General features: G+C 44.0%; 1 protein-coding gene across 3 annotated transcripts in view; it reads left to right on the forward strand.

Annotated features, from left to right (window-relative positions):
* The first annotated feature begins 467 nt into the window (after positions 1-467).
* The window catches only part of IL1RAPL2 (interleukin 1 receptor accessory protein like 2), a 402,879-nt gene continuing 379,362 nt past the window's right edge, over positions 468-23,984 (forward strand). For 2 of the 3 annotated variants that reach the window (XM_052813838.1, XM_052813840.1), the window contains exons 1-2: positions 468-599; positions 12,766-12,866. In XM_052813838.1, the coding sequence (XP_052669798.1) occupies positions 12,785-12,866 (82 nt within the window). In that variant the 5' untranslated portion in view covers positions 468-599; positions 12,766-12,784. Of the gene's footprint in view, positions 600-5,071; positions 5,203-12,765; positions 12,867-23,984 lie in introns of those variants that run through there. The other variant, XM_052813839.1, reaches the window with a different exon arrangement.

Genomic DNA, 23,984 nt, shown 5'->3' on the forward strand with positions numbered 1-23,984 from the left:
GAAAACGCGCGGCGGGTGCGAAAGCGGCTTCTCCCGGCTTCGTGCAAATCCCGTTTCTTCGGCCGAGAGCGGGCACGACAGCCCCTTCCCCGTCTGGGCTTCACGGGGCTTCGGCGGCGGCGCTTTGCCAGCCCAGGGCCCGGCGCGGAGCGGGGCCCGGGAGCGCAGCGCTGCCCGCCGGTGCGCGGCGGCGGGGAGACGCCGGGGCCGGCGAGCGGTGCCCGGTCGGGGGGCAGCGGGGCCGGGGCTGGTGGGCGGGCAGCGGCGCGGCGCGGCCGCCAGGGGGCGCTGCGGCGTCTCGCTGCGCGGGGCGGGCGGGCGCACCTGCCGCGTGCGGAGCCGTCGGTGGCGGCGGGCAGCGCCGTCCCGCTCCGCTCCCCTCACAGCGGCTCCGCCGTAACTCGACGGGGGGGCAGCGCCCGCTCCTCCTCCTCCTCCTCCTCCTCGGCGGCGGCGGGAAGCCGCGTTCCGCTCAGACGGGCGGCACCGCGCCGCCCCCGCAGCTTCCACTGCCTCCGCGGCGGGGGCCCGCCCGCTGCCCGCCGGCCTCGGACGGGGCCGTGCCGGTATGGAGACCTAGAGGGTGAGCCGCCGAGGAGGTAAGCCCTGCCGCGCAGCGCTTCTCGCGGCAATTTCGGTTTTATTTTTATTTTTAAAATCTTCCCTCAAAGAAAAAAAAAAGAAAAAGTTCGGGTGTAACGCGCATCCCCTCGGTGCCGCCCCCGCCGTGCGCGGGACGGGGCTGAGGGGCGGCTGGTGCCGCGTCCCTCCCTCAGCCCCGGGGCGGGCGGGCGGAGGGAGCCCGGCGGACCCGCTGCTACCGAGGGGCTCCCGGCAGGGATCCCTCCGCAGCCCCGGCTCTCCGTCCCGGCGGGCGGCCGCCCCCGAGCCCTCCGGGGTCCGCCCCGCCGGTCTCCTCAGAGAGCGGCTGCTCGGGGCCGGAGCCGGAGCCGTCCGTGTTGGCGCGTCGGCTCCGCCGTCCCCCCCCTCCCCGGATCGGGCCCTGCGGCTGCGGAGGTGCCCCAAGTGCCTTTCTGTCACGAAGGGAGGTCTGGGTGAGTATCGAGGGGCTCTCGCTCAGAGGCGCGAACGCGCGTGGGGCTTCCCGGGGGAAAGTGTTGCTGCCGGGGTTTTAAAAGAAAAACACGCGGGGACTTGTTTTTTTGGGATGTTGCAGCTTGGTGGAGCTTGTTGAAAAGGTGCCGGTTCTTTGGAGGCTTGGCTGCTCTGAGGTACCGCAGTGGTGTCTTGAACGTTGGGCAACTCGGAAATCTCTAGCTGCTTCCGAAAGTTTTGTGGTAATAAGGCTTCTCTAGTTTTGTTTGGGGTCTGATGGAAACCTGCTAAAGGGCACGAAACCTCTTTCAAGCGCTTGATTAAGCAGCTGTTTTTAAAGAGCCTGTCCGTGGACTGCTGTGTCTGCTAAGATTCAAAGAATCTAAAGTTTCTGATGGAAAAATGCTGTAAGCTCCAGTTTCTGAAAGTTACGGTAAGGTCTGCGTGCTTTGGGCAACCTCTGCTCCTTTTGGATTAACACCTAAACATAGGCTTGTACTGTGAGGAAAAACCTATGCTTCCAGGAACTGGCACTTTCTCGTGCTCCTCTGCAGTGTTTGTACTCTCTTGTTTTTATCCTGATTATTTTAAAAAATCATATTTTTAGAGTGTGTGCATGCGGTTTGTGGCTGTTATGATATTACCATCAGAGTGCACGTAGTTTTGAGGTTTTTCAGAGAATTGTTAGAGGTCGATGCAAGGCAAGGTGAGCCGCTGCCGGCTCAGGAGTGGGGAAGGGCTGTTTCAGGGTGCCCAGGCATTGTGCGAGTGTGGTTGCATTCATGTCTGAGAGAGGTGCTCGCCCCAAACGCCTGCTGCTGGTGCTTAAAAGGGAATGTTACTTCTTAGCAGGGATAAAACTGCAGCTGCCTGTCAGTCTGTAATATCTGTCATATCTGTCAGATGTCTCAGCTGTAAGAGCAGGTGACTGCCTGCCCTGCTTCCGTGTAGTGCATGGGAAGGGGCTTCCCTCCGGAGGTAGGAGCAGGCCAGCTTTGAGGAGGACGTGGTGGCTGAAAAGCATTGCTCATGTCAGACCTGAGGCAGGAGGTAAGTTTGGGGAGGAAGCTGTCTGACAGTGAGTCAAGTTCTTGCTTTGCAATAGACAAGTGGCTGAGGAGGAGATGAGGGACAGGCTGGGATTTGGGATTTTGGGCTCCGTAAGCCAGTGGGGCGTACTACGCGTGCAGTGAACTTGAGAAGTGAAGACTTCTGGCAGTTCACCAAGGCACAGGCAGTGCTCTTCAGGATTTGGTGAGTCCATGGTTAAGCAGGGGTTGTAGTTGGTGATGTGCAGGATGGCTTTCCAAGAAATTACTAAGGATCGCATCCTTCTGATGGTGTTTTTCCATACATAGGAGACCTCTTGCAGTGGGAGGACGGGGACATGCTACGACCTCCCTGCAGAGCGCTGGTGTTGCTAGGCAGCAGCTTGCACCTCCAGCGTGCTCCAGATCCGAGTCTGCGAGGGGAGACCTTCCTCTACTAAACTAAAGCTTTCTAGCTGGTGACCAAGGATGTCGGAAGGCACATATCCTGCGTGTGTGGGCGTGCATGCACTTCTGGCCTGCTCCTGGGTACCTGGGAGGGGTGGGTGGTCAGCTGGGAACGTTCAGGGATGTTAGCTCATAGCAAGACTTACTCATACTGACCCCCCTGCTTGGGCTGGACGTGAGCACACGAGAGAGAAAGATGAATCTTTAGTTGTTCCATTTGTAAGGCTCAAGAGTTCTCTGGAGACCACTCTTACTTTCACAGTACCTGGAAGCTCATAGGAGGTTTGTCTTCAAATTCTTTGGTGATTGATGCTTTAGCAGTAAAATGGGGGGGAGGAAGAAGGGGGGAAGATTTGCTTGCACAAGAGGTAAGAAGAAAGACCAGGTGTGCGACATTAATGCACTTAGCCAACTTCAGTCAATTTTAGTGGATGCCACACAATTACTGGAGCCCCTGTGCATATGGGGCATTAGCCAGCTTTGTCTGAATTGCTTCATCTCTCACAGAACTGAGCAATGGAAAGCCTTTTAATCTCCAGGGCTGCCAGTCTAGTGGCTGCACTTTGAAGCAGTGCAGTAGCCGAAGCTGTTGGAAACCACTGTGAGGGGACTGGCCACTCTCCAGACAGAAGTCAGATCAAAAAAGAGCCTGAGAGGGTCAGGAGGGATTCATAGGCTGGTGGGGAGAAGGTGAGTTAAGCAGAAGGGCTGTTCTTCTGGCACAGATCACTTCTGAATCAGGCAGGGACCGGTGGTGTGGGAGAGGGAGGATGAGGTTTCCTGGTTTGATGGAGGCTGGAGGCCTGGGCCTCAGAAGAAGCTGGACTTTGCAGACTTAAGCCCGGAGGAGGCTGCAGAGGAGTGAGGAACCGGAGGCAGGTAGGAGTGCACTTGCTGGGCTCAGATCTCATGGGTGTTGTGCCTTGCCACCCTATGATAAGCTCGAGCCGTGGAGGGTTTAAGAGTGTGTAAGTCTGGAGGTGTAGGGCAGCTGCTGGCTTCAGTTCCTCACAAAAGTAATAGGCAGCTTGTGTATGGAGGCAGTGTGTGTGAGGAGCCCAGCAGAGATGCAGGCAGGCTGCTGGGAGAGCAAGGGGTAGGAAATGGCGACAACATATGAGGCCCATACCCCTTGGGATGCTCTGCCTGCTTGGAGATGACAGGAGCATCCAGGTGAGGCGCTCTGGCTGGGATGGGTCTGTAAAGGGATTTGGTTTGTTTGCATAGGCAGAGTAATTTGTTCCCTGATTGTCCGCAGCTGTTTCCTGGGGAAAGAAGGGTACATGTTACAATTACCCAGTTAAAGCTACAGAGAACAGTGTCTTTGATGTGGCATTTGGAAGAGAGAGGCTGTTTTGTCCAAATTTTTTCTGTCCTGGGTTGAGATGCCCTTGTGGGATCAGAGGCGGAGGAAGAGTTCCAAGGAGCATGACTGTGCCCTGTGCAGCCAGTCATCCCTGCTGGCTGAGGTGGGAAGCTGCCAGGGGTGCCTGGGGCTGGTGGCGTTGACCTGTGTGTCTGAGGGAAAGGGCTGAGAATTTGTACTCACAGTAAGAAGTACAAATAAAGCATTTATAATGTATGGACTTTTCCTGCTCTCCAAAACATTCGGGCTCTGAGTAATCTCTCACTTCAAACTGAGGCTGAAGCTGAAAATATCAAGGGATGCTAAATTGTGAACAACTATTAAACAGCCTTAAAGGGCTGTATGGGAAACCGTGTCTGCTCTCCATTTCTAAGCCTTCCTCAAACAATGTGAGTCTGAGCTATTTATCAGGAGGTCTTTAGTGCTGGAAAGGGAAGCAAACATTTAAACTGCATCACAAAATAAAGAGGCACTTTAAGAGGCCATTTTCTTTTTGGGGTGTCCAACTAAAAATAAATCTTCCTTTAAACAGCCTTGAAAAGAAGACAAAGGGAAGAGATCTTGCCCTTGCTGAAAATAATGAGAATCTTTTTGCTAGCTTTGATGGTCAAGGTTTCCTCTGGCATCTGGTACTTGACCTAGGTAAGCCCCCCTTGGAATCGGTGGAGGACCGAGGGGTGTGTTATGTTCAGTGACAGAGCTGGTGGGAGAGAGACCGCATGTTAGAAACTTCTGCAGGGTTTTTTTGGCTAATCCTTTCTTTTCCATCCCCTTTCCACCCCAAAAGCACTATAGGAAGAGAGTTCCTTCCACCCTTCTTCCTACTGCTTTATGTACCAATTAAATTAACAAGGATGTCTATTTGGCAGAGCAATTCCAGAGCACATAAAGTACATATTTTAATTTTATTTTGGCCTGCATCAGAACAACCCCCCATTGTTTACAAGATTTCCACAAAATATCTGAAAGTAATGTTCTAAAAGCAGTTTCTTATGATTCTCAAATTCTGGGGGGTTTGCTTGCTTGCTTGCTCAATCAAATTCTTATTTTCACCCAGGCAAATCTGGCAAAATACATGTAGGTAAAGGCTAGCCTCTGGTTATGTAAGGGAGAAAAAGTCCTCATCAAGAATATGTTTATCACTCTAAGGTACTATGAGATGGTGCCGAGTACAGTGAAAGCAACTTGCCTTTGCTGACGGCAGTGCCCTATCTTGCTTCTCTGCAACTGTGTTTTCTAAGTGGAAAACTGTGGAAGAGTGTTTTATAAGAAGTGTAACAGCTGGTATGTCATTTTTTTTTCTGTTAATTCTGTCTTCTTTGAGCTTTATGTATTAGTTAGGGAAGCATGTGGCCATGAATGAGATCAAGGAATGAAATTCTAAGCACATCGCATGCAGAGTTGTGTTCTCTTGGTGCTTGTTTCATTAATGTGCAGGAGTGAATGTGGACCAGGTTTGCCATGAATAGTGCAAATATTGTTATTGTGTAAATATTGCAGAGGTATGAATGTATATAGGAGCAGATATAAAGTCAATACGGCTGACACTTGTAACAGCTGCAGTCCATCTTCTATGTGGTCCCGGAAAGAGGACTGTTTTAAGATGCTGTAAAAGCAGTTTCTCTATAAAAGCAGAGAACACTTCAGCATGCAGATGGCAGTCCAGTCTAAAATCTAGTTCTGTTTTGTGCTGAGCACCTCCATAATGAGCCTTGAGGAAGACAAGGGGAATGAGAGAAGCAGTGTGGAGGGGGAAGAGGAGGGATATGCTATCTTTCAGGATTGAGACCTCTCTTTGAACTGTCTCTCTCTCCATTTTTTAGTAGCTTTTCTACAAAAGCTGCTTGGAGAGCAAGGTTGGTATGAGTATGAAAGAAGCAAAGCATCTAATCTTTTGGCTTAATAATGCTCTTGCGTAGGCTGCTGTGAATTGGGCAGACTTCCTCGTTGATGTAAGAGCGTGTGTGAGTTTTGAAATTGATGTGGGTGAGAATGGACTTTTCTTATCTCTTTTAATCTGAAATGTTGTCTTTTGTGGTTGAGGCTCTGTAGAGTAGACCTGTGGTCACTTGCAAGATCATCTAAAGCACTCAGGGGGAAAAGGCCATGACCTGAGCAGTGGTGTTTGCTCTGGGTGTTGGTGATTGAAGAGCTGGAGTCAGGTGAAGCCATGGGTTTTCTGGAATTTACAGGGTTTATCAGTGACTCTGAAGCCTAAGAGTTATCAGTAAGTTGCTTTTTTCCCCCCAGAGAGCTGAAAAGCAGGGTTCAGAGTGTTTTTTTTTCCTGAGCAGAGCCTCTCTGCAGCCCAGGGCATGCTGGCTGGGCTGGGTCTGAGAGAGTAGCCTCCGAGTTCATCTCAGCCCAGAAGAAGTCTGCCCTCCTGGGACAGTGCCCAGCGGCCGCCTTGGCTTTGGGAAGCGTATGTGGTCATCTGTCGCTGGGGCTCCTCTTTCCCCTCGGGTGGGTGTGATTACTGCTGCGGCTTACTCTGCTTTGGGAACTGTCTTGCTGTAACTGCGTCAGTTCTAGGACTTAGACTGATTTAAGCTGATTCTTAAAATCACTCCCCTTTCCCCAGTACTAGTGTACATGTTTAGCTTTCCAAGTGTAGACCGTCTTCGCATTTTCTTCTCTCCCTCAGCTGGCTTTTCTGTAATCTTTTAAGTACTTCTGCAAAGTGGTAAGAGGCTAAGCCCCACTCTGTAAACCTAAACATTCTTGGTCTGACAGTCTTTACATTGCCTATGGTACTTCATGTTGCCTGAAGTACTGTATTGATTAAACCACAATCTGCAGAAGTAAATATATGTAGAATATTAATAGCTCCTACTCTAGGGGAAAAAAAGGCTGTAAATTAATAGATCCATTATGTTGACCTCATAAACCATGAAGGCTTGAAGTACAGCTGTAATCCTCCTCCCACAACACGTATTTCACTTTGAATGTCTATAAAAGGCTTGGACTACTCAAATTTAAAAGCTGTGATACTGGACAAGCATAGGCATATATCATGGGATGTGTAGTTAGAATATTGCAAAGTTAAGGCTGGAACAATAGTTCTCTGTAGAATCCAGGGTAGTGCTGAATCAGTATATCATTGAAGGTGCAGCTGGGCATGAGGCTTAAAAAATAATAGCTAACTTTCCTGCTCCTTTGTTGTTCTTGTTGTTCCTCCTTACGTTTGCTTTCTGCATTTCCAAGTGCAGGAGTTGCTGCAATAAGGGAGGAGTATGATTCAGGGATTTAAAATCCAATTTGAAGATATAATGAACTTGAATTCTGTGTGAGTTGCTTAGGGAATCAAGGTCAGTGTGTGGTGTGAGCTGATAGTACTCAAGCTGCTAATCAGTGCTGAGTAGTTCTAGTTCTTTTGGTTCATGAAACTGTTAAGATGGGCAGCTCAGGTTTTTGTTGAATTTTCTTAGTGGCAATTTAGATGAATGCCTGTATCATATGCTCATCACTAACCCCTCTGGTTAGCATTTTAATTCTATAGATATTGGAATCTTTATTTGTATTTGGAATATTTCAGGGGATTTTTCCATTTCCTGCTCCTAATTTTTTGCCATAAATGAGCACTGTTTTAGGCAGCTATCGGATTGGAAAGTTCTTGCAGGAAAAGGTTCTTGTGTTAATGCTGGCAGGGTTTTCTCTCTACAGGGCAAAGCAGCAGTTTGCTCGTAGTGTTGAGTCTGATTGCTACTTTAACATGACTAAAATCACTTCTACTCTTTGCGGCCAGAAATGTTAATGGGAGAAGTATTGTGTGGAGGCCATCCACAGTATTTTTCTTTTGTGCCTGCCACTGAAGCCCATTTTTTTGTTTCGGTGTTATACTGTAGGATGCCTTTTGAAGCTTTAAGATGTTGTTCTTGGTATCTTCTATGGTTGCCATTTGGAAGATATTTAACTTTAATGGAAGTATTACAATCTTTCAAGCAAAACCTCAGTGTTAACACCTAAGGGGTGGTGCTGTTTGTTTCTTCTGAAATAACTGATAAGATTCTGAGTTTACCTCCTTCATGTCACAAAAGATCTGTGAGTTTTACAGTTTGTTCCTTTTCTTTTGCACCCAGACATGCAGCCTTTGGAGGAATTGTTACAGATTGGTTTTGTGACCTTGTCAGGCGCTCTGTGTATTTAGTTGTGGTTCCCTTTGCTTCCTCAGGACAATACCTTGGACTTTCCTTGTTGTATTGCTATCATGCAGCTGATACACTGTTGAGCCAGTAATAATCCCAGACATTTTAGATGTTGTCTCATTGTTGCTGGTTACTTTCAGTTTGCACAACACAAGCACTGCCAGGTTCCCTCCGTGCTTACCTCAGTTTTAAATTTCTCATAGAATTTCAGCTGAACAAGGAGAATTAGCCAGATGTGAACTTAGTTAAGGACCTGAGCCGAATGGAGTCTCAAATCCAGCAAGACAAATGCTGAAATGCGCACTGCCTTGTAGAATTAATGTTCATTGCATATTTAGACAACTTAAGTGGCTGGTTATGATGGCGAAGATGCACAGTGAATTAGGCAGAATGGAATATTCTTTGATGCTCCTTGAGCAACAGAGCGAAGAACGCTACATGACCCATATCAAGTAGAGCTGAAGATACGTTATTTGAACTAGCATGCATTTCTGATCTTAAATATTTTTTTATTTGTGTTTGAGGTATCAACAAAAAGGGAGTGATGCCCATTGTGGATGGCTTCCATCCAGCTTATTATATAGACTGAAAATCTTTCAGTAGTAAACAGCTCAAAGTGTGGTGTATTGGCAAAAGAAGAGAAGACCTGAGAGAGAGTTCATATTAAAATTCAAAGCCTTAAAAAGTGGAGTGGGGAAATGGTTTGAAAAGAAGTGAACAGAAGTCACCATCTAGCATACTGTAAAGACAACGAAAGAATTACTGTTGCCATTGCATCCTTTGTGTGAGGGGTGAAAACGGTAATTTATTTCTGTGAGATTTCTGAGCAACAAAACCTGACAATTGGAAACCGCTAAAGAGGTGGGCTGCTGTTTTTAATGAGCACCTTCTGCATCGCAGCTTCTGTGGAGAAACCAGAATCTGCAGAGCCTCATGGTGTGTCAGCAAATCTCAGTCTGTGCACAGACGTGTGCCTTAGTGCACACATGCACCACTTTTCTTGCTTTCTCTTAAAAAGGAATACTATATAAACAAAGCTCATGGTAGAAATTAGAGCGAAACTAAATTACATTCAAAGTGGGAACTTGGGAATCTCAGTGCTGGGTTTTGTGCAGAATGTTAATGCTCCATATTAATGCTTCCTTCTTGTTTCTGAGTGCTTTCTTCTAACCTTGTCACTTGAAATTCTTTTGAGTCTGGGAAGTTATGCGAGCTGAAGTGCGTGCTGGAAGGACAGCAACCAGTACATGAAGAAAATGGGACACAATTTCCCAAGCCCTGTTTTCTGAGGATTCAGAAGAACTAAGTTTGTCAACACAGGTGAAGGCCATTAGGCAGCATATGGGAGTCAGGATTTCTGTTAGAAGAACAGAATTTGTGCTGCATCAGAGCCTGGTCCCCCTGTAGCTGCTGGGTGCTTATAGCAGACTGGGAAAGCTGCCTGAAGTCTGTGGTTTGTAGCATCAAATGGTATGAGGAGGGAAGGGGTGGCCTCATTAGCAGTGGAATGATTGAGACTAAAGTTGTCACACCTTGCTTCTCCTAGGTTTCTCCCTCTGATGGCAGCAACCTCCCTTTACTTGTCTCAATACAAATGCAACCTGGCAGGTCACAACAAGGGCCGAATTAACTTGTTTAGCAATTCTTTCAGCCTTCTCAACAAGCACTTTGTTCTGTGTCTCTCTTCCCTCCTCTCAGTGATCTCGGGCAAGTTAGCTGTAATTGGTATTTCTATACCCTTATTAAGTAAGACGTCTTCTTCACTCTTCTGGGAATGGTCCTAAACTTGGTCCCTCTCTTGTGAGGTGTATCCAGTAGAGTACTATGTTCTCGTTACAGCTGTGAGCCCCTACTCACAGCTGCTTGGAGCTGGCAGCATCAGAGTAAGCAGCTCCTCAGGGAAATGCTGCTCAGTGCCTGTGAGGGGAAAGTTTGTCAAATGACAAAATCAGCCCTGCTTGAAGGAAAATGCCTCGATTATAGAAGAATGGTATTGAATGTTAACTGCTTTATCCCATCTCATATCTCATCAAGCTAGCACAGTTTTATTCATGTTCTTCATCAGATCATAGACACTGTCCCACTCATTTATTTCCAGAAGTGCTAGTAGTCTAGCACAGGATTGTCTTGAGTCTCTAGTCCATCCCATTGCCTGATAGGTGAGCAAATAGCCCAGAGGAGGGAGTTGTGAGACTGGTCCCATTGGGAGACATGATGGGAGTCTTGACAGGGTCAGCCCCAGAAATCTACTCCCGAGCAAATTTAGAGACTTTGTCCTGGAAACATACAACCTTCACTCTTCTGGCTGCTTGACATTCTTTTGGGGGAAATACATCTTACACTGTACCTTGCTTTCTTTGTCAAATTGTATGTTTAAAAAAAATTATTTGAACAGCGTTGTTGTCTATAGCTGTCTGCTGTCTCAGGACAGTATCCAGCTGACCCACTGGTCACACTGGTGTGACTGATCCTACCTTATTCTGGTTGGATGTCTAAGACTGTGAAGATGACACCTCAAACTTCGATGTGTATTTTCATGCCAGCTTCAGTGGGGTCGTGTCAGATGTGACAAGCTGAGGCTCTGGACTAGGCTGTGAATGACTAGGTGGTAGAGCAGTTTCTTGCCCTTTCCATGCTGTATTTTCCTGCTTTTTGCAGGTACAGAGACTGACTGCCTTGGTGAGGCCAGGGCTTCAAAAAGCAAAACTCCTATCTGTGCTGACAGAACAAAGAATTTCCGCCTATCTCTAGCATTAATGGTGGCCAGCAGAACTTGCTTTGAATTTTTAAGTGTATTTAATGCAGCATAGCTCGTTTGGGGTGGGGATGGAGGGACCCACATGAAAAAAGACCTAGGAGTTACATACTTCAGCTGTAATAACTGAAGGGAGGAAAGTGGAGAAAGTAATTTGCAAAGCTACACTTGAAAATCATTCTAGCATAACATCATCATTACAATTATCTGTCAAAAGATTTAGTTCAATTACGTTTTTTAAGCTCTCTTGTCAAGATGGCCTTGCTTGTTTCAGGATTTTGGTACTCCAAGGAGAGGTTAAAGAAGAATGAATACTAATTCTGCCATTAACCACTGTCAGACCAGCCTTCAGCGCGTATTATTCCTTGAAAACTCCTTTAGCATCATTACTGTGGGGAATGAATAGGCATAAAGTGCCCACGGGAACATGGAATTCGGGGGGGGGGGAATCCACTGTCTATAGCTCACGATATGGTAAGGTGAGAGGGGGAAAACTTCAGTTGTAAGTGGTAATTTTGAAATAATTGAATAGCAGCATAATTGCCATCGTGTAAAAGCTTATACAGGGTTCCTTACATTTTCTTCACACAACAGTAGGCTGGTAGTAAAATTACAAGGGAAGAATATTTGATGTAATAAACTCAAATTAAACTGAATAATTTTCAGCGAACTGCAGGACATTGTACCCTCTTGCTGGTTTATCATGTTGAGCAGATGTTCAGAACTGTAGGGGTCTGGGCTGGTCCCAAAGTTGAGGGTGCCTCTGAGCGGGCTGGGCGGGTGGATGTGGTACAGCGTTTAAGGAATGATTCTGTTTTGTTGGCCTTCATTTTGACTACTAATGCAGGTAGTTTTGTGTATTTCTGTTTAAAAAGAAACTGCTGTAAAATGTTTGCTGAATCTTCTGGTGCAAATAATAATTTCATACTGATTTAGATGATGGCCCTCTTTATCTGAGAATAAGGGTCCTGATCTGAAGTCTGTATCTGATATGGAGATGAATTCCTGGAGTCTAAAAATACCAAGCTACTTGAAGGCCTGTGACTTCAAGCTAAGCATATATTTGAGGACTCTAGCTTACAATTAAGCATCTCTCTCTCTTTCATTGAGAGAGATATATAGGTATATAGAGAGATGGGCTTTGCTGAGTTCAGATTCATTCTGCCTGTTTTTAAGTGCAGATAAGGAGCCTTAGTTTGCTCTTGCTATGTTTTCTTGAATGACCTCGGACTTGTAAACAGAATTAGTTCCAGTGATTTTATAAAATTAAAAATACAATGTTAAACTAGATTTTTTTCTTTTTTTTAAATGTATGTGATATAAAGTAGGTAGCAAAATTTACGAGAGAGACAAATTTTATCTTTTTAGTGAGAATCCTGAGACCTGCATTCATTGATTTCTGAATTTTGTTCACCAGTCTTTACCTCATTTTATAGGAGAAATGTCTGAAATAGCATTAATTCATTGTAGGAGCTTTTACAAGGTCACCAGTGGGAAAATAAGGTTGCTAAGAGAAATTGCATGAATAACCTATTCTTTAGCTTTTCCTGAACACTGTGAAGGTTTATTAAGCGTGTGGCCTGTTTGTATGAGACAAAACTATTCATGACCATCAGGGTCTCCCCCTTAAATAACATACAAAAATCTGCCAGATTAGACCCATACTATTTCAAATAAATAGTTAAGTCTTGTGGTTTTTTTAAGCAAAATAATATTTTCAAAGTGTCATTTAAAAAAACCCAACTCTTTTGTGTGATAGTCAGAGATAAATTATTCACAGTTACTTTGAACCATTATGTTTTCCTACCTCTGCATAAAAATAAACCCAGAAGTCACTAGATTAAGCCATTGCTCTGTAATGGTTCTTTCAGAAATGTTTAACTGTAGCTGCTGCTTTGTTGTAGTGAAGAGCTGTGATTCAGACTTCATACTATGTTTGCATTTCAGCTGTCACAGAAAGTGAAAGATGAAGCCTCTTGTTCTCTTGGTTCTTGTGATCTGTACTGTAGTCAGCATGAATTTGAAGCTCGTGTCAAAGAGAAATTCTGGTAAGTCACAGAAAAATATTTTTACTTTTGAATCTGGACCTAGTGCTCATGCAATCAAGCATTTTAGGTGGCTGCTTTTTGCTTTGCATATATACTTCTTGTTCTCTTAAAAAAAAAAAGAAAAAAAAAAAGTCATAACCAATATGGTTTGCTTACCAGATGTTACATGATGAATTTTCTCACTGTAGAGTTCTGTCGATGTGACTTTAAGCTATTTGAAAGTGTCCTTATGTTTTCTTTTACTAACAGCCCCCTGCCCCCACCCCCCCCCAAATTAAAAAAAAAAAAAAAAAAAGGTTGATCTGGTTGAAAACCCACAAAGGTAATGATGACTGGCATTGTTTTAATAGCCAATCTTTTTCTTATACTAAGAGATTTTCTTAACTGTGAATGTGGTTTGTGGTGACTTTTAAGTCTGGATGATTTCTTTGTATGTTGGAAGGACATCTTACAAAAAGTCATGCCAGCCATATGTGTGATCTTATATAGGGTTAACTGGGAAGAGCTTTCCTGGGTAGATAATCTCTGATTCTTCTGGCAGTGGAAGGGAGTGGGAGTTGGTTTATGTTTACCAACATAAACCTTTTGAAACCTACTAATAGCAACAGAACACTTCAAAGAAGCATTAGAGTATCTCCTTCCAGGATAGACAGTTGATCTGGATAATGTTTCATCTATGCTAGAGCTTGAAGTGACTTCTAGTCCATGCAGCTCTCCCCCCTCAAAGGGAATGACTTCATGAGACTGTTTGTCTTTCTCACGTAAGCTGTGAGTTTGGAAGGACATTGGGCAGACAAGTAGGTTAGCTGCAGTGTTACATAGTGGTGTTAGTCTGCTAGAGCCGTGTGTATGTGGACAGGTAACTGATGCAGGATAAATGTTATACTTTTAAACTTGCATGTTAACTTACTCATTTTTTTTCCCACTAGTTGTGTGCTATACATACAAGTGTGAGGGCTTCCATTTATCTTACTGTTCTCAATGTCTTCAGCCAACACTTTAGCAATGCCAACACTTTTAGCAATGCAGGTACAAACAGAAATTACTAACTTTAGTTGTTGTGGCTAGTTTTAAGTTTAATTTCTGCATTTCTTGAGAACGGAGGAGAAAAGTTATTGGTCCATCTATTATAAAGAACTAGATGTCACATCCCAGGCTAGGAAGCGTTACTCTGGGAACCACCAGATGCTAGGCTGAATTCTTTCTGCTGGGCTAGAAAGTGTAAATGGATGTTGCTAAATCGAACCAGTCTATAGCCTTTTGTTGTGGTTATTGTGCCCTGAGCCCTGTTTGCGCAGTCATGGATATCGGGGTTTGGCTACAGTGGAACTTGATCTAAACTCTGCTAAGGGCAATGGTGTTCCTGTTTTTCAAAACTGCTATTACTGGCCTGGATGGGAACCCCTGTGAGATCCATAATCTGTATAATTGAGCAGCCTTGATTCACTGATGCCAGGCAACACCACCTGGCTGCAAGGAAGGGCCTTTGCATTTCTTTTATCAGAAGTACACATCTGTAGAAGTAACATGCCTGTGGTTATAACATCATTCAGCTGGTAGTTTACCTTTAATTATATTTTAGTGTTTTGGGTTTTTTTATCTGCTTTCTTTGACTCTACCGAATGTCTTATGTTATTGGCAGCTGTTGACAGTATCAATTCAGGTTGAGTACTGGTGGGAAAAATGCTTTAATATGTTAGACTGTCTATTGCTAAATATAACCCACTAGTGAATAGCTGGTTCTTTTAATTTGATTGAGTTGGTATATGTTGAGTATAAGATGAAGGGGAAAAATGCATGTAAAATAAAATTATAGTTTCTTTGCAAGTACATGATCATGTAGTTGGTTTTCACCTTCAATACTCATTCTGTCATACGTGCTGATTTTTAGGTTGCTATGTGGAGCAAACTATTGATTTCTTTTTTTTTCTTTTTCTTTTTCCACTACATTGTGTGTGAAATACATTTTCTGTATCTGTGATTTCAGCACTTTAGAGCAAAATTGATAATTTGACTCCCTTTCTGAAAGGGGTCTTTAGATATGAAGGACTGTTATTTGATTGTTTGGGGCTTCACTAAATGTTATATGTTGTGAAGGGACAGATGCTCCAGAGGCTTCTGAACTTTAACTATTTGCATTGTTGTTGAAGTAGAAGATGGGAGATAGTGGATGAATGCAGCCAGGCAAATGCACGAGGAAACAATGAGACCATGTTGCTTGGTAGGGTGGCAGTAGCTATAGCATGTTGGTGCTGTAGTTCAGGGTCTTTTTTCTTTTTACTGGTGTCTTGATAAAGGAGAGTGGGAAGGGGAAAGTAATTTAATGGTTATTTGTGGGCAGCTGCACTGCAGTGTAAACAGCAGGATCTCTGAAAGAAGGAAGACTGTTTTAGCTGCAGGTGAGAGCTGGGGCGGGAGGAGTGGATGGGGTGCCCAAATGACACCCTGAAGACAGGATCTCTGCAGCAATGTTCTGGAGGGATGTTGTAGTCTTAGGTCTTGCTGGCTATTGGTATGGGGACGTCTAAGCTGGTGAGCATCCTTAAGAGGGTAAGGGAAATTGTGCAGACAGTTATGTAGAGCTGTGTGAAGCAGTGCATGGAAAGTGCTGACACTGATGATAAAGACAGATTTGGGCTACTAGGGCAATAAACCAGCAAAATCAGGGTATCAGTGTCTTTGCTGATTTATGTAGGCTGGCATTTTTCCAAGAAATATGTAGAATTATTGCATGAATGGCCAGAATTGTGATTAGTGTTAAGTACAAGGGCAATTATGAAGTTGACTAGCATGTGTGTAATATCACATAATAGAATATATCCCGTGTAAGGGGTAGGGAGAATCTAAAGAGAGCTGAGTTGAAGAGAACTTGGGGTGGAGTAATGAGAAAGTGCGGCGTTGTCTTCAGGTCATGCAAAGGCATCGCTAAAACTGAGGCAGTCAAAAGAGGGGCAGAATGTCCAGAAGGGTGTTATCAGTGAAACTGAAGTTGCCTTAAAGAGAACAGGGGTTTGGCTAGGAAATTATCTTCCGAGGCTGGTGGGAAAATACTCCTTTGAAGTTAAGGAATGGAAACCCAAGGGGAGAAAGTTGAGGATGAGAACTCCAGACAGCAAATGCAGACAGTACACAGGGGCTGGACAACAGGCAAGAGTCATTAAAGAGAGCTCAAGAGTGGAGGATCTAAGGTGTCAAAGAGAAGGTGGTGAAATGGTGCTCCAGTTGCAAGCATAGAATTAAAGTTTGCTGAAGAAACAGTTCTTATGGAAGGGAAGAGAAAAACAGAACTGAAAGAGATTTGTCTCATGTCCTTTACTTGCCCTTTGTTAGAGATTCAGGTGTCATAGAATCATAGAATGGTCTGAGTTGGAAGGGACTTTAAAGATCATCTAGTTTCAACCCCCATGTCACGGGCCAGGACACCTTCCACTAGACCAGGTTGCTCAAAGCCCCATCCAACCTGGCCTTGAACACTTTCAGGGACGGGTGTCCTGGTTTCAGCCGGCATAGAGTTAATTTTCTTTCTAGTAGCTGGTATAGTGTTATGTTTTGGGTTCAGTATGAGAAGAATGTTGATAACACACTGATGTTTTCAGTTGCTGCTAAGTAGTGTGTATGCTAGGTCAGGGATTTTTCAGCTTCTCATGCCCAGCCAGCAAGAAGGCTGGAGGGGCACAAGAAGTTGGGAGGGGACACAGCCAGGACAGCTTGACCCCAACTGGCCAAAGGGGTATTCCATACCATGTGACATCATGTCCAGTATATAAACTGGGGGGATTTGGCCTGGGGGAGGTGGGGATTGCTGCTTGGGAACTAACTGGGCATTAGTCAGTGAGTGGTGAGCAATTGCATTGTGCATCACTTGTTTTGAATATTCCACTTGTTTTATTATTATTGTCATTTTATTATTGCTGTTATTATCATTATTAGTTTCTTCCTTTCTGTTCTACTAAACTGTTCTTATCTCAACCCACGAGTTTGGGGTTTTTTTTGTTCTGTTTTGTTTGTGTGTTTTTTTCCCTTCCAATTCTTTCCATCCCACTGGGTGGGGGGGAGTGAGTGAGTGGCTGTGTGGTGCTTAGTTACCAGCTGGGGTTAAACCATGACAATGGGGCATCCACAGCTTCTCTGGGCAACCTGTTCCAGTGACTCACCACCCTCACAGTAAAGAACTTCCTTACATCTAATCTAAATCTGCCCTCTTTCAGTTTAAAACCGTTACCCCTTGTCCTATCACTATACTCCCTGATAGAGTCCCTCCCCATCTTTCCTGTTGGCCCCCTTTAAGTACTGGAAGGCCGCTATAAGGTCTCCCCAGAGCCTTCTCTTCTCCAGGCTGAACAATCCCAACTCTCTCAGTCTGTCCTCATAGGAGAGGTGCTCCAGCCCCCTGATCATCTTCGTGGCCCTCCTCTGGACCTGCTCAAGCAGGTCCATGTCTGCCTTAATGTTGGGATCCCAGAGATGTCCATACTTCCATTTGGAGAAGACAGACAGGAATGCATGTGAGGGCTACAGGTAGGTTTTAGAGTACCTTGCAATGCTGCAAAAATGACGCAGAAGCTTGTAGCAAGACAGATTTGTTTGGCTGCTTCTCACTTGAGATGTGGTGCCAAAATAATTAAAATGGGTGAGCTAATTTAATTATGCCAGTCAGATACTTCTTTACAGGCAGCAAATTCCAGATGCTCCAGAAGAAATCTGTCATGTCTACAGAGTAATGATTGCTGTTTGTGGTGGGAACAGAACAGTTTGCCTCAAGCATCTGTGTGACTGTAATGTTGACTTAAGTTTCACAGGCATTGCTTAATATTAAGAAGCTTTTTTGAAAGCTGCAGGTCATCCTTTTTTGCCTGCTTTAAGAAGTAAAACTGAGCAAATAGCTAATGCTGGGACTGCAGCCTTAGCAATATCCTAGAAAGGGTATTTTACAGGTGGAGGTTATACAAATAAATTGAGGATGTGGGAGCTGCTAGGTTCCCAGCTGGTAGGTGATTTCCTTTTAATCTGATTAAGTGACTTCTTTTCCCAAGCTTTTTGTATGTAGTGCTTTGAATAATCATAGCAGGGAATATAAAACCAATTAAAAAATCATTGCATTTTTTAAGCAAAAGATTTTTCAGATTATAGATTCTGTTTGACTTACTAGACATAATTCCATTAGTGAATAATTGATGCCTTTTATTGTTGCTGTATTTATTTGCTGAGCTGAAATACCCTATCTCAGCATGCTAGAGCTCCAGAGGGCATGTCAACCTTGTGTGGAGGAGCACGGGCAGACATCCCCAAGGTTTCTATGAGGCTGCTGGCTGCAGAGCTCGTAGTAGTCTTTCTGCAGGTTAACAGGGCTTAATTGGCTCAGGCCTGGCACCGGTATGTCCTCCAAGCTACAGAGCCAGAGTTTCATGTTTTCTGCTCTGTAGCGTGTCAGATGAATGTGCTCTGGGATTCTGGCCTTCCTTCTCCTCCTCTTTATCTTGGGACCACCCAAAAGGCAGTCATATGCCAGAGGATCAAGTGCATCTCTGATCCCCTACCCACCCCATCACCCTCCACCTGCATCCAACTTTGTCACCAATGGCTCGCGAGAGAGAGGGCTTGACTTAGCCTCATACCTTGCTGCGTATGGCTGTAGCCAAATTATCTTAAATTCTCTCATTGATGTTGCAGTAGTTAGGACACAGTGCTTTAACACATTCATTTAAAACCTATTGGCTTGATATTTCATGCCTTTTAAATGTCATGCAACAACTTACTGTGGTCTGCTATAGATGTTTCAAGAGACCTTCACTTTCCTACTAGTTGTCACTGCTTTAGCCTAGGGTTTCCCTCTGCTCCCTTCTGTGAAGCTCAATCTTCCTGTATTGTTGCCTGATCACTTCGGCCATGAGAACTGTGACATACATGGAAGCGGAGGTGTTTGTACTTCTGAGGTGGGATATCCTAGAGGAGTTTAACTCTTAAAAGTCCATTGCTCCTGCTGGAGTGGGCCCCTAGAGGAGCTGCAGGATGAGCACTCACAGTTGCCGTTTGCTTTTTGTTTGCAGTTGCATCTGCTTGAAGAGCTGACTTCTGGCTCTGATGTAAAATGCATGGCTATGAGCCCTCCCAATTTCTGAGATATGAGTGATGCAAAAGAGGCTTTCAGCTTTTACTTCCTGCAAATAATGTGCAGACATAGAGGAAATGGGAGTTTGGCAACACTAATCAGCGCACACTGATCTCTTACTTTTCCCAGAAGATGTTAAGTTATTCACAGCTCCAGCAAACAAAAAAAGTCGGAATCACTGTTGTTCTAAGCTGTCATCAGTGCAGGAATGTACAGTCCCTCTTGCATACGGTTGTGTCTGCTCACGGGTTCACAGCTGCTCTCCATCTGTTCAGTTTGGGTCAGTGGGAAGTGAGGAGCCAGGCTTCTGCACTCAAGTCAGGTCTCAGAGGGCTACCAGCAAGTAAGCTGTGAAGCACCAGTAGTCTGTGCACCTCATTACAGGAGTCTCAGCCTTGGTTTCCTCTCCTCTAGACAGAAAGTGGCATTGCAGCTAGACAGACCTATCTGGGAGGCAGTTGGCAGCACTTAGACATTCTGTTTGCTGCTGGGTAGGAAGGAAGATGCATAGAGAAGAAGAAAGGAAATAATCTGCTAAGGGTTTGGGGTTTTTTAGTGACCTCAACCTGACAGGGTTTAAATATTGAACTTATTTAAACACTCAAATTTTTAGCTATTATACTTATTTAAAATGACTTCATGTATAATTAAAACAATTAAAATATTGAGCTGATACTTAAATATTAAAGCTAGACTCCTTTCCCAAAAGGGGAAACCACAGCTGTATCTGAATAAAATAAATGAACACAATTAAATTGTTCCAAACTGCAGTAAATCACAAAGGTAGGATCTTTAGGGATAGGGGGAAATAAGCAAAGCATAAAAGAAATGTCATTTCCTCAGTTAAAAATCTATAATCTTCCACTTTGGCAGTGGGCATCAGGGATATCTGTGGATATCTGTTCTGTGTTTAGCTGCAGCATGTAAGAGTTTCTTAATAAAATCTGAACCTCCAGTAGACATACCGTCATGATTGAGAAATGTTCCAGCTCTGTGCCTTTAATTGGATAATACTTTTTTCCTCCCCCAAATGGGGCCCTTTTAAATGAAAAAACTAATGTATCAAGGTGTCTTTGCTTTATTTTCTTTAAGATCCTAAATAGAAATTTTAAGAGAGATCTTCATTTCAGTATTTCTAGTATGCCCACTTTGAGGGTGTGTGTCCTAGGTTCATGTCCTTACTCTGAAACTGACTGACCTGAGGGACAGGGAAAGTTGTTCTGGCATGTTTTGTTTTTCATCTTGTTCATGAAAATATTTTTGGAAGGTCTGTCTTATGTAATGTTCAAATGAAAGTATAAATAATACAGCTGCAAACTTACCCAGAACACAGTCTTGAAGCTCAGCACGTTCAGTAGTCCTAGAGATGAATGTCTGCTCGGTTTGGGACATCTGTTGGTGATGCAGAGGCTCAGAGGTAACTTAGGGGGATATGGACCTATAGGAGCTATAAGGAATCTGTGATGTAATGGCTTAGCTTTGGGTCAACTCCTGACCAAGAACAGTTCTGAGGTGTGCTTGGGTTTTCGTAACCTGAATATATGTTTAAGGCTGGTTTTTACAGACTGCTGGATATACTTGAAGGAACGTAAATAAGGCTCCTTAGGTTGAACTAGGTATGAATATTAATATACATTCTTATATCTCTGTACACTGAATTTAAAGAACTTTTTCTACTTTACTTTCAGAATCTTGCTTGTTGTTTGAAGTGCCTTTCAGTTTTAAATTGCTAGTGCTTGTGATACATTGTATCAAAAACTTCTTTTTTACTTTTTACTTGTTTTTGCCATGAATGTAGCTGTGAAAGGGGCAAGCAGTAAAATTTTGGGAACACTATGGGAAACAGTGAGAGAAAGGAGAATTAGGATGCATTTTTGGTTATTTTTTGGCATTTAAGTTTGGAAAAGTTGCTGTTACAAATACTAAAGGAAACATCAGAGGTTTCCCTTTTCAGGAGGTGCAGAGTTAAGTATTTCAAGTTGTTGACCTGTGAAGAAGGAAGGAATTCTTTTTAGTGCAGTGCCTGTATGTGCAAATGTTAGTATATAGACCTGCGTGAGATTGTTGTGGTACTGTTATAACTTGCTAAAGTAGAAATGATTGCCTATCTATGAGTTGAAAGCAAAATTGATCTGAGCTGCAGTGTCACCTCTGGAATGTACATTTTATCACTTTATTAATCTCTAACCCTTTCAAATCCAATTGATTTTTTCCTACAAGAAGCATGATTAGTACTTATAATACATACTGATATGAAAACATACAGTGCTCCGCTGCTGAAGACAGAGACTTAAAGTTGAGCTTCTGACCTGAGCACTTTGCTTTTCCAAGACATGGTATCCGCCGGCCTCTGCCATTAGTTCCTTCTCGCTTGCCCTCCTGTAGTTCCCCATTCGAGGCAGGAATGGAGGCAGTGTGAGGGTACATCTGTTAGCTTGACTTGTTTTAAACCTCCTCCACCTTTGAGATTCACAAAACTGTAGCTCTGTTTTGCTGCATCTGACCTATGGAAACTCACTCCCAGTCACTTTATTTATTTATTTTTTTTTTAAGGAAGGTATTTTGATGCTTCAATGTAAGACAGGTGTAGTTGGTTTGCATCTTTGAGGGATCAGTATTGCTTTAAAAAGATACCTACTGAGATTTCTGTAGCCGTTATTCCAGAAGGGAAACTAAATAGTAATTGAATAAGTAGGAGACTTTGATCCAGGCAGCTGTAAGCATTGTTCAGTGGTTTTTAATAAAGAAACTGGAGGCAATAGCTGTACCTGGTATGAGCCTTTTGTATCTGGCTATCTCATTGCTGTTGCTGTAATGAAGTGGGAGGAATAGGAACCTGCAGCAGACCCTGACTGCTAACCTGACCTACCAGCCCCTCTGGGGCAGGAGGCATCAGGGAAAGTGGTACATGTCAGGGCAAGCCCCTGAGGGATTCAGCTCCCCCTTCAGTGAACAGGCCTGAAACAGGGCAAAAGGGAAAGCTTGAAGTTCCCAAATTCCTTTCTAATGCTTAAAAGTACAATATTTTCTCTGTCACTCTTGCTTGTGTCTGGAGGACATACTGCTGTTTAGGCATCCAGTAACCATGTGTACAGTTTAAACATTTATTAGGGCTGTGTAGTCGAGGCCTTGAAAGATGATGGTAGTAGTATTTTTTGGGCTTTTAGTATTCTAATTGTGCTTTGTTACCTTGGCAGGGTTTTTTTTGAACTCTCATGGGACTATTTGGTGTTTTCAGTAAATACCTGCTACCATGGTATTTAATAGGAGTGCTTTTTGTCTCTAATATTTGCATCATAGTTATTCCCACTTTACAGATGGTAGAAGACCATCCAGAGACGAAGAGATGTTAAGGTTGCCCAGCACACTGAAGGTGATGTGGGGGTATAACACATAAAATGTTTCCCTCTGTTCTGTTATGTTGCTAATGCTTCAGGCAAGGATGAGGAAACCAGTACTGTCTCCTGGAGAAGTTTTGAGGCTAAATTAGCATGTGTGTACAATGTGCTTTTATGTCCTTGGATACATGTGCTCAGCACGTGTAATTTCTGTTATTTTTCAGTAGAAGATAGTAAGATGTGTCTGCTAGAAATGGAGAAGGAAAAGAAGGAGAGAGCTTCTCCAGGTTTTGTGCACTAGTTTTAGACTAAGAACTTTTGCCTTTGAATGTAAAAGTCTGTAGTGTGTATTGGCTATAAGCTGTCCTCCCAGTGTATAGTGGGGGACACGGGAGGAAAAAAACTTAAGACTGTAAAATGGCATATGGAATACCTGAGGGACCATAAGCCTTGGAGTCACCAATCAAGTCTCTTGGGTAACCAAGTTTATAGAAACCTGTGTATATACTTACTCCGCTGACCTAAAGAACATTTGTTGATTGTAAACTGCAGCGACTCTGCAGGCAGTCAGCTGCCTTTGAGCCACTCTGGGCTCCATCTGTGCTTACCTAGTAGTTGCCTTTAGATTTTTAGCAATACCAGGAACTCGAGTTCTGTCATCAGATGTGTGAATAGCTTAAAACAGCTTTATCCAAGGACACCTCAGTGTATAGTCTAACAAGATGTTCATGTTTGTTTAAAGAAATGCTGGTCCTTTCATCCCACTGTACAAATACATATAAAATTTGAGTGCAAAGTTGTTTCACAGATTTTTTTTTTTTTAATTTATTTTTTATTATTTGAGAGTTAATGGGTTTTGTCTGGTATGTTGAAGATAGAATTGACTTAATGTTTGTGAAGACTGATGTTAATATAGCAGATCAGATTTTTCACAAGACAACAGGAATTGTTTGTTCTTGGATTTAAGCTTTATGTTTTTGTTTTGCTGATGCAGTCTGTGATCCTAAGGTTATTTGGATCAATGTGCAGAGCCACTTCATGCATGCTTTTGCTGTCTTACATGTTCAGCAAAATACATATGTGGGTGGACCTGGAAGGGGAAGAGTAATGCAAGATATAATCATTCTGATGTCTTTGAGCTAATGGTAAAATGCAGAAATGTAATCACATTCTACAGAATAGGGCTCGTCCGAATTTCTTTTTCAGTGACACAATTTCATTTTGAACAGTAAATTCCCTGAGATGGATACATTTAATAAGCAATGGAAAACTGCTGGAACATGAATCAAAGGCAGGGTTATTCCCAGGCTCTTTATCTCTGGGGCATTCAAAAGCTGCAGCTGAACACTAGGGCTTCTGGTGTCCTTGATATGGATGTCGGACGAAGAAGCTGGGAGACTTTGAACACACAGTGGTCAGGACCCTACTGTTCCTGGGATTCCCTGCTGGGAAGCAGTTGGCTATGTCAAATCTCTCAGGTTGCCTGCAGAGGAGATCTGAAAACTGAGAAAGTGAGAGTGCTTTAGTGGAGCCAGGTCATCCCGCAGGCTTCTTTGGCTCCCAGGTTGGAGGTGGATCTGGGGCCATCAGCACTGCTCTCTGGCACGCCTCTCTGGTGAAGGAGGACCACCTTCTGGACCTGCTTCTTCCTCTCTAGTTGCAGGCTTCTAT

The sequence above is a fragment of the Harpia harpyja genome, chromosome 18, assembly GCF_026419915.1.
Source record: "Harpia harpyja isolate bHarHar1 chromosome 18, bHarHar1 primary haplotype, whole genome shotgun sequence".
NCBI classification, from domain to species: Eukaryota; Metazoa; Chordata; class Aves; order Accipitriformes; family Accipitridae; genus Harpia; species Harpia harpyja.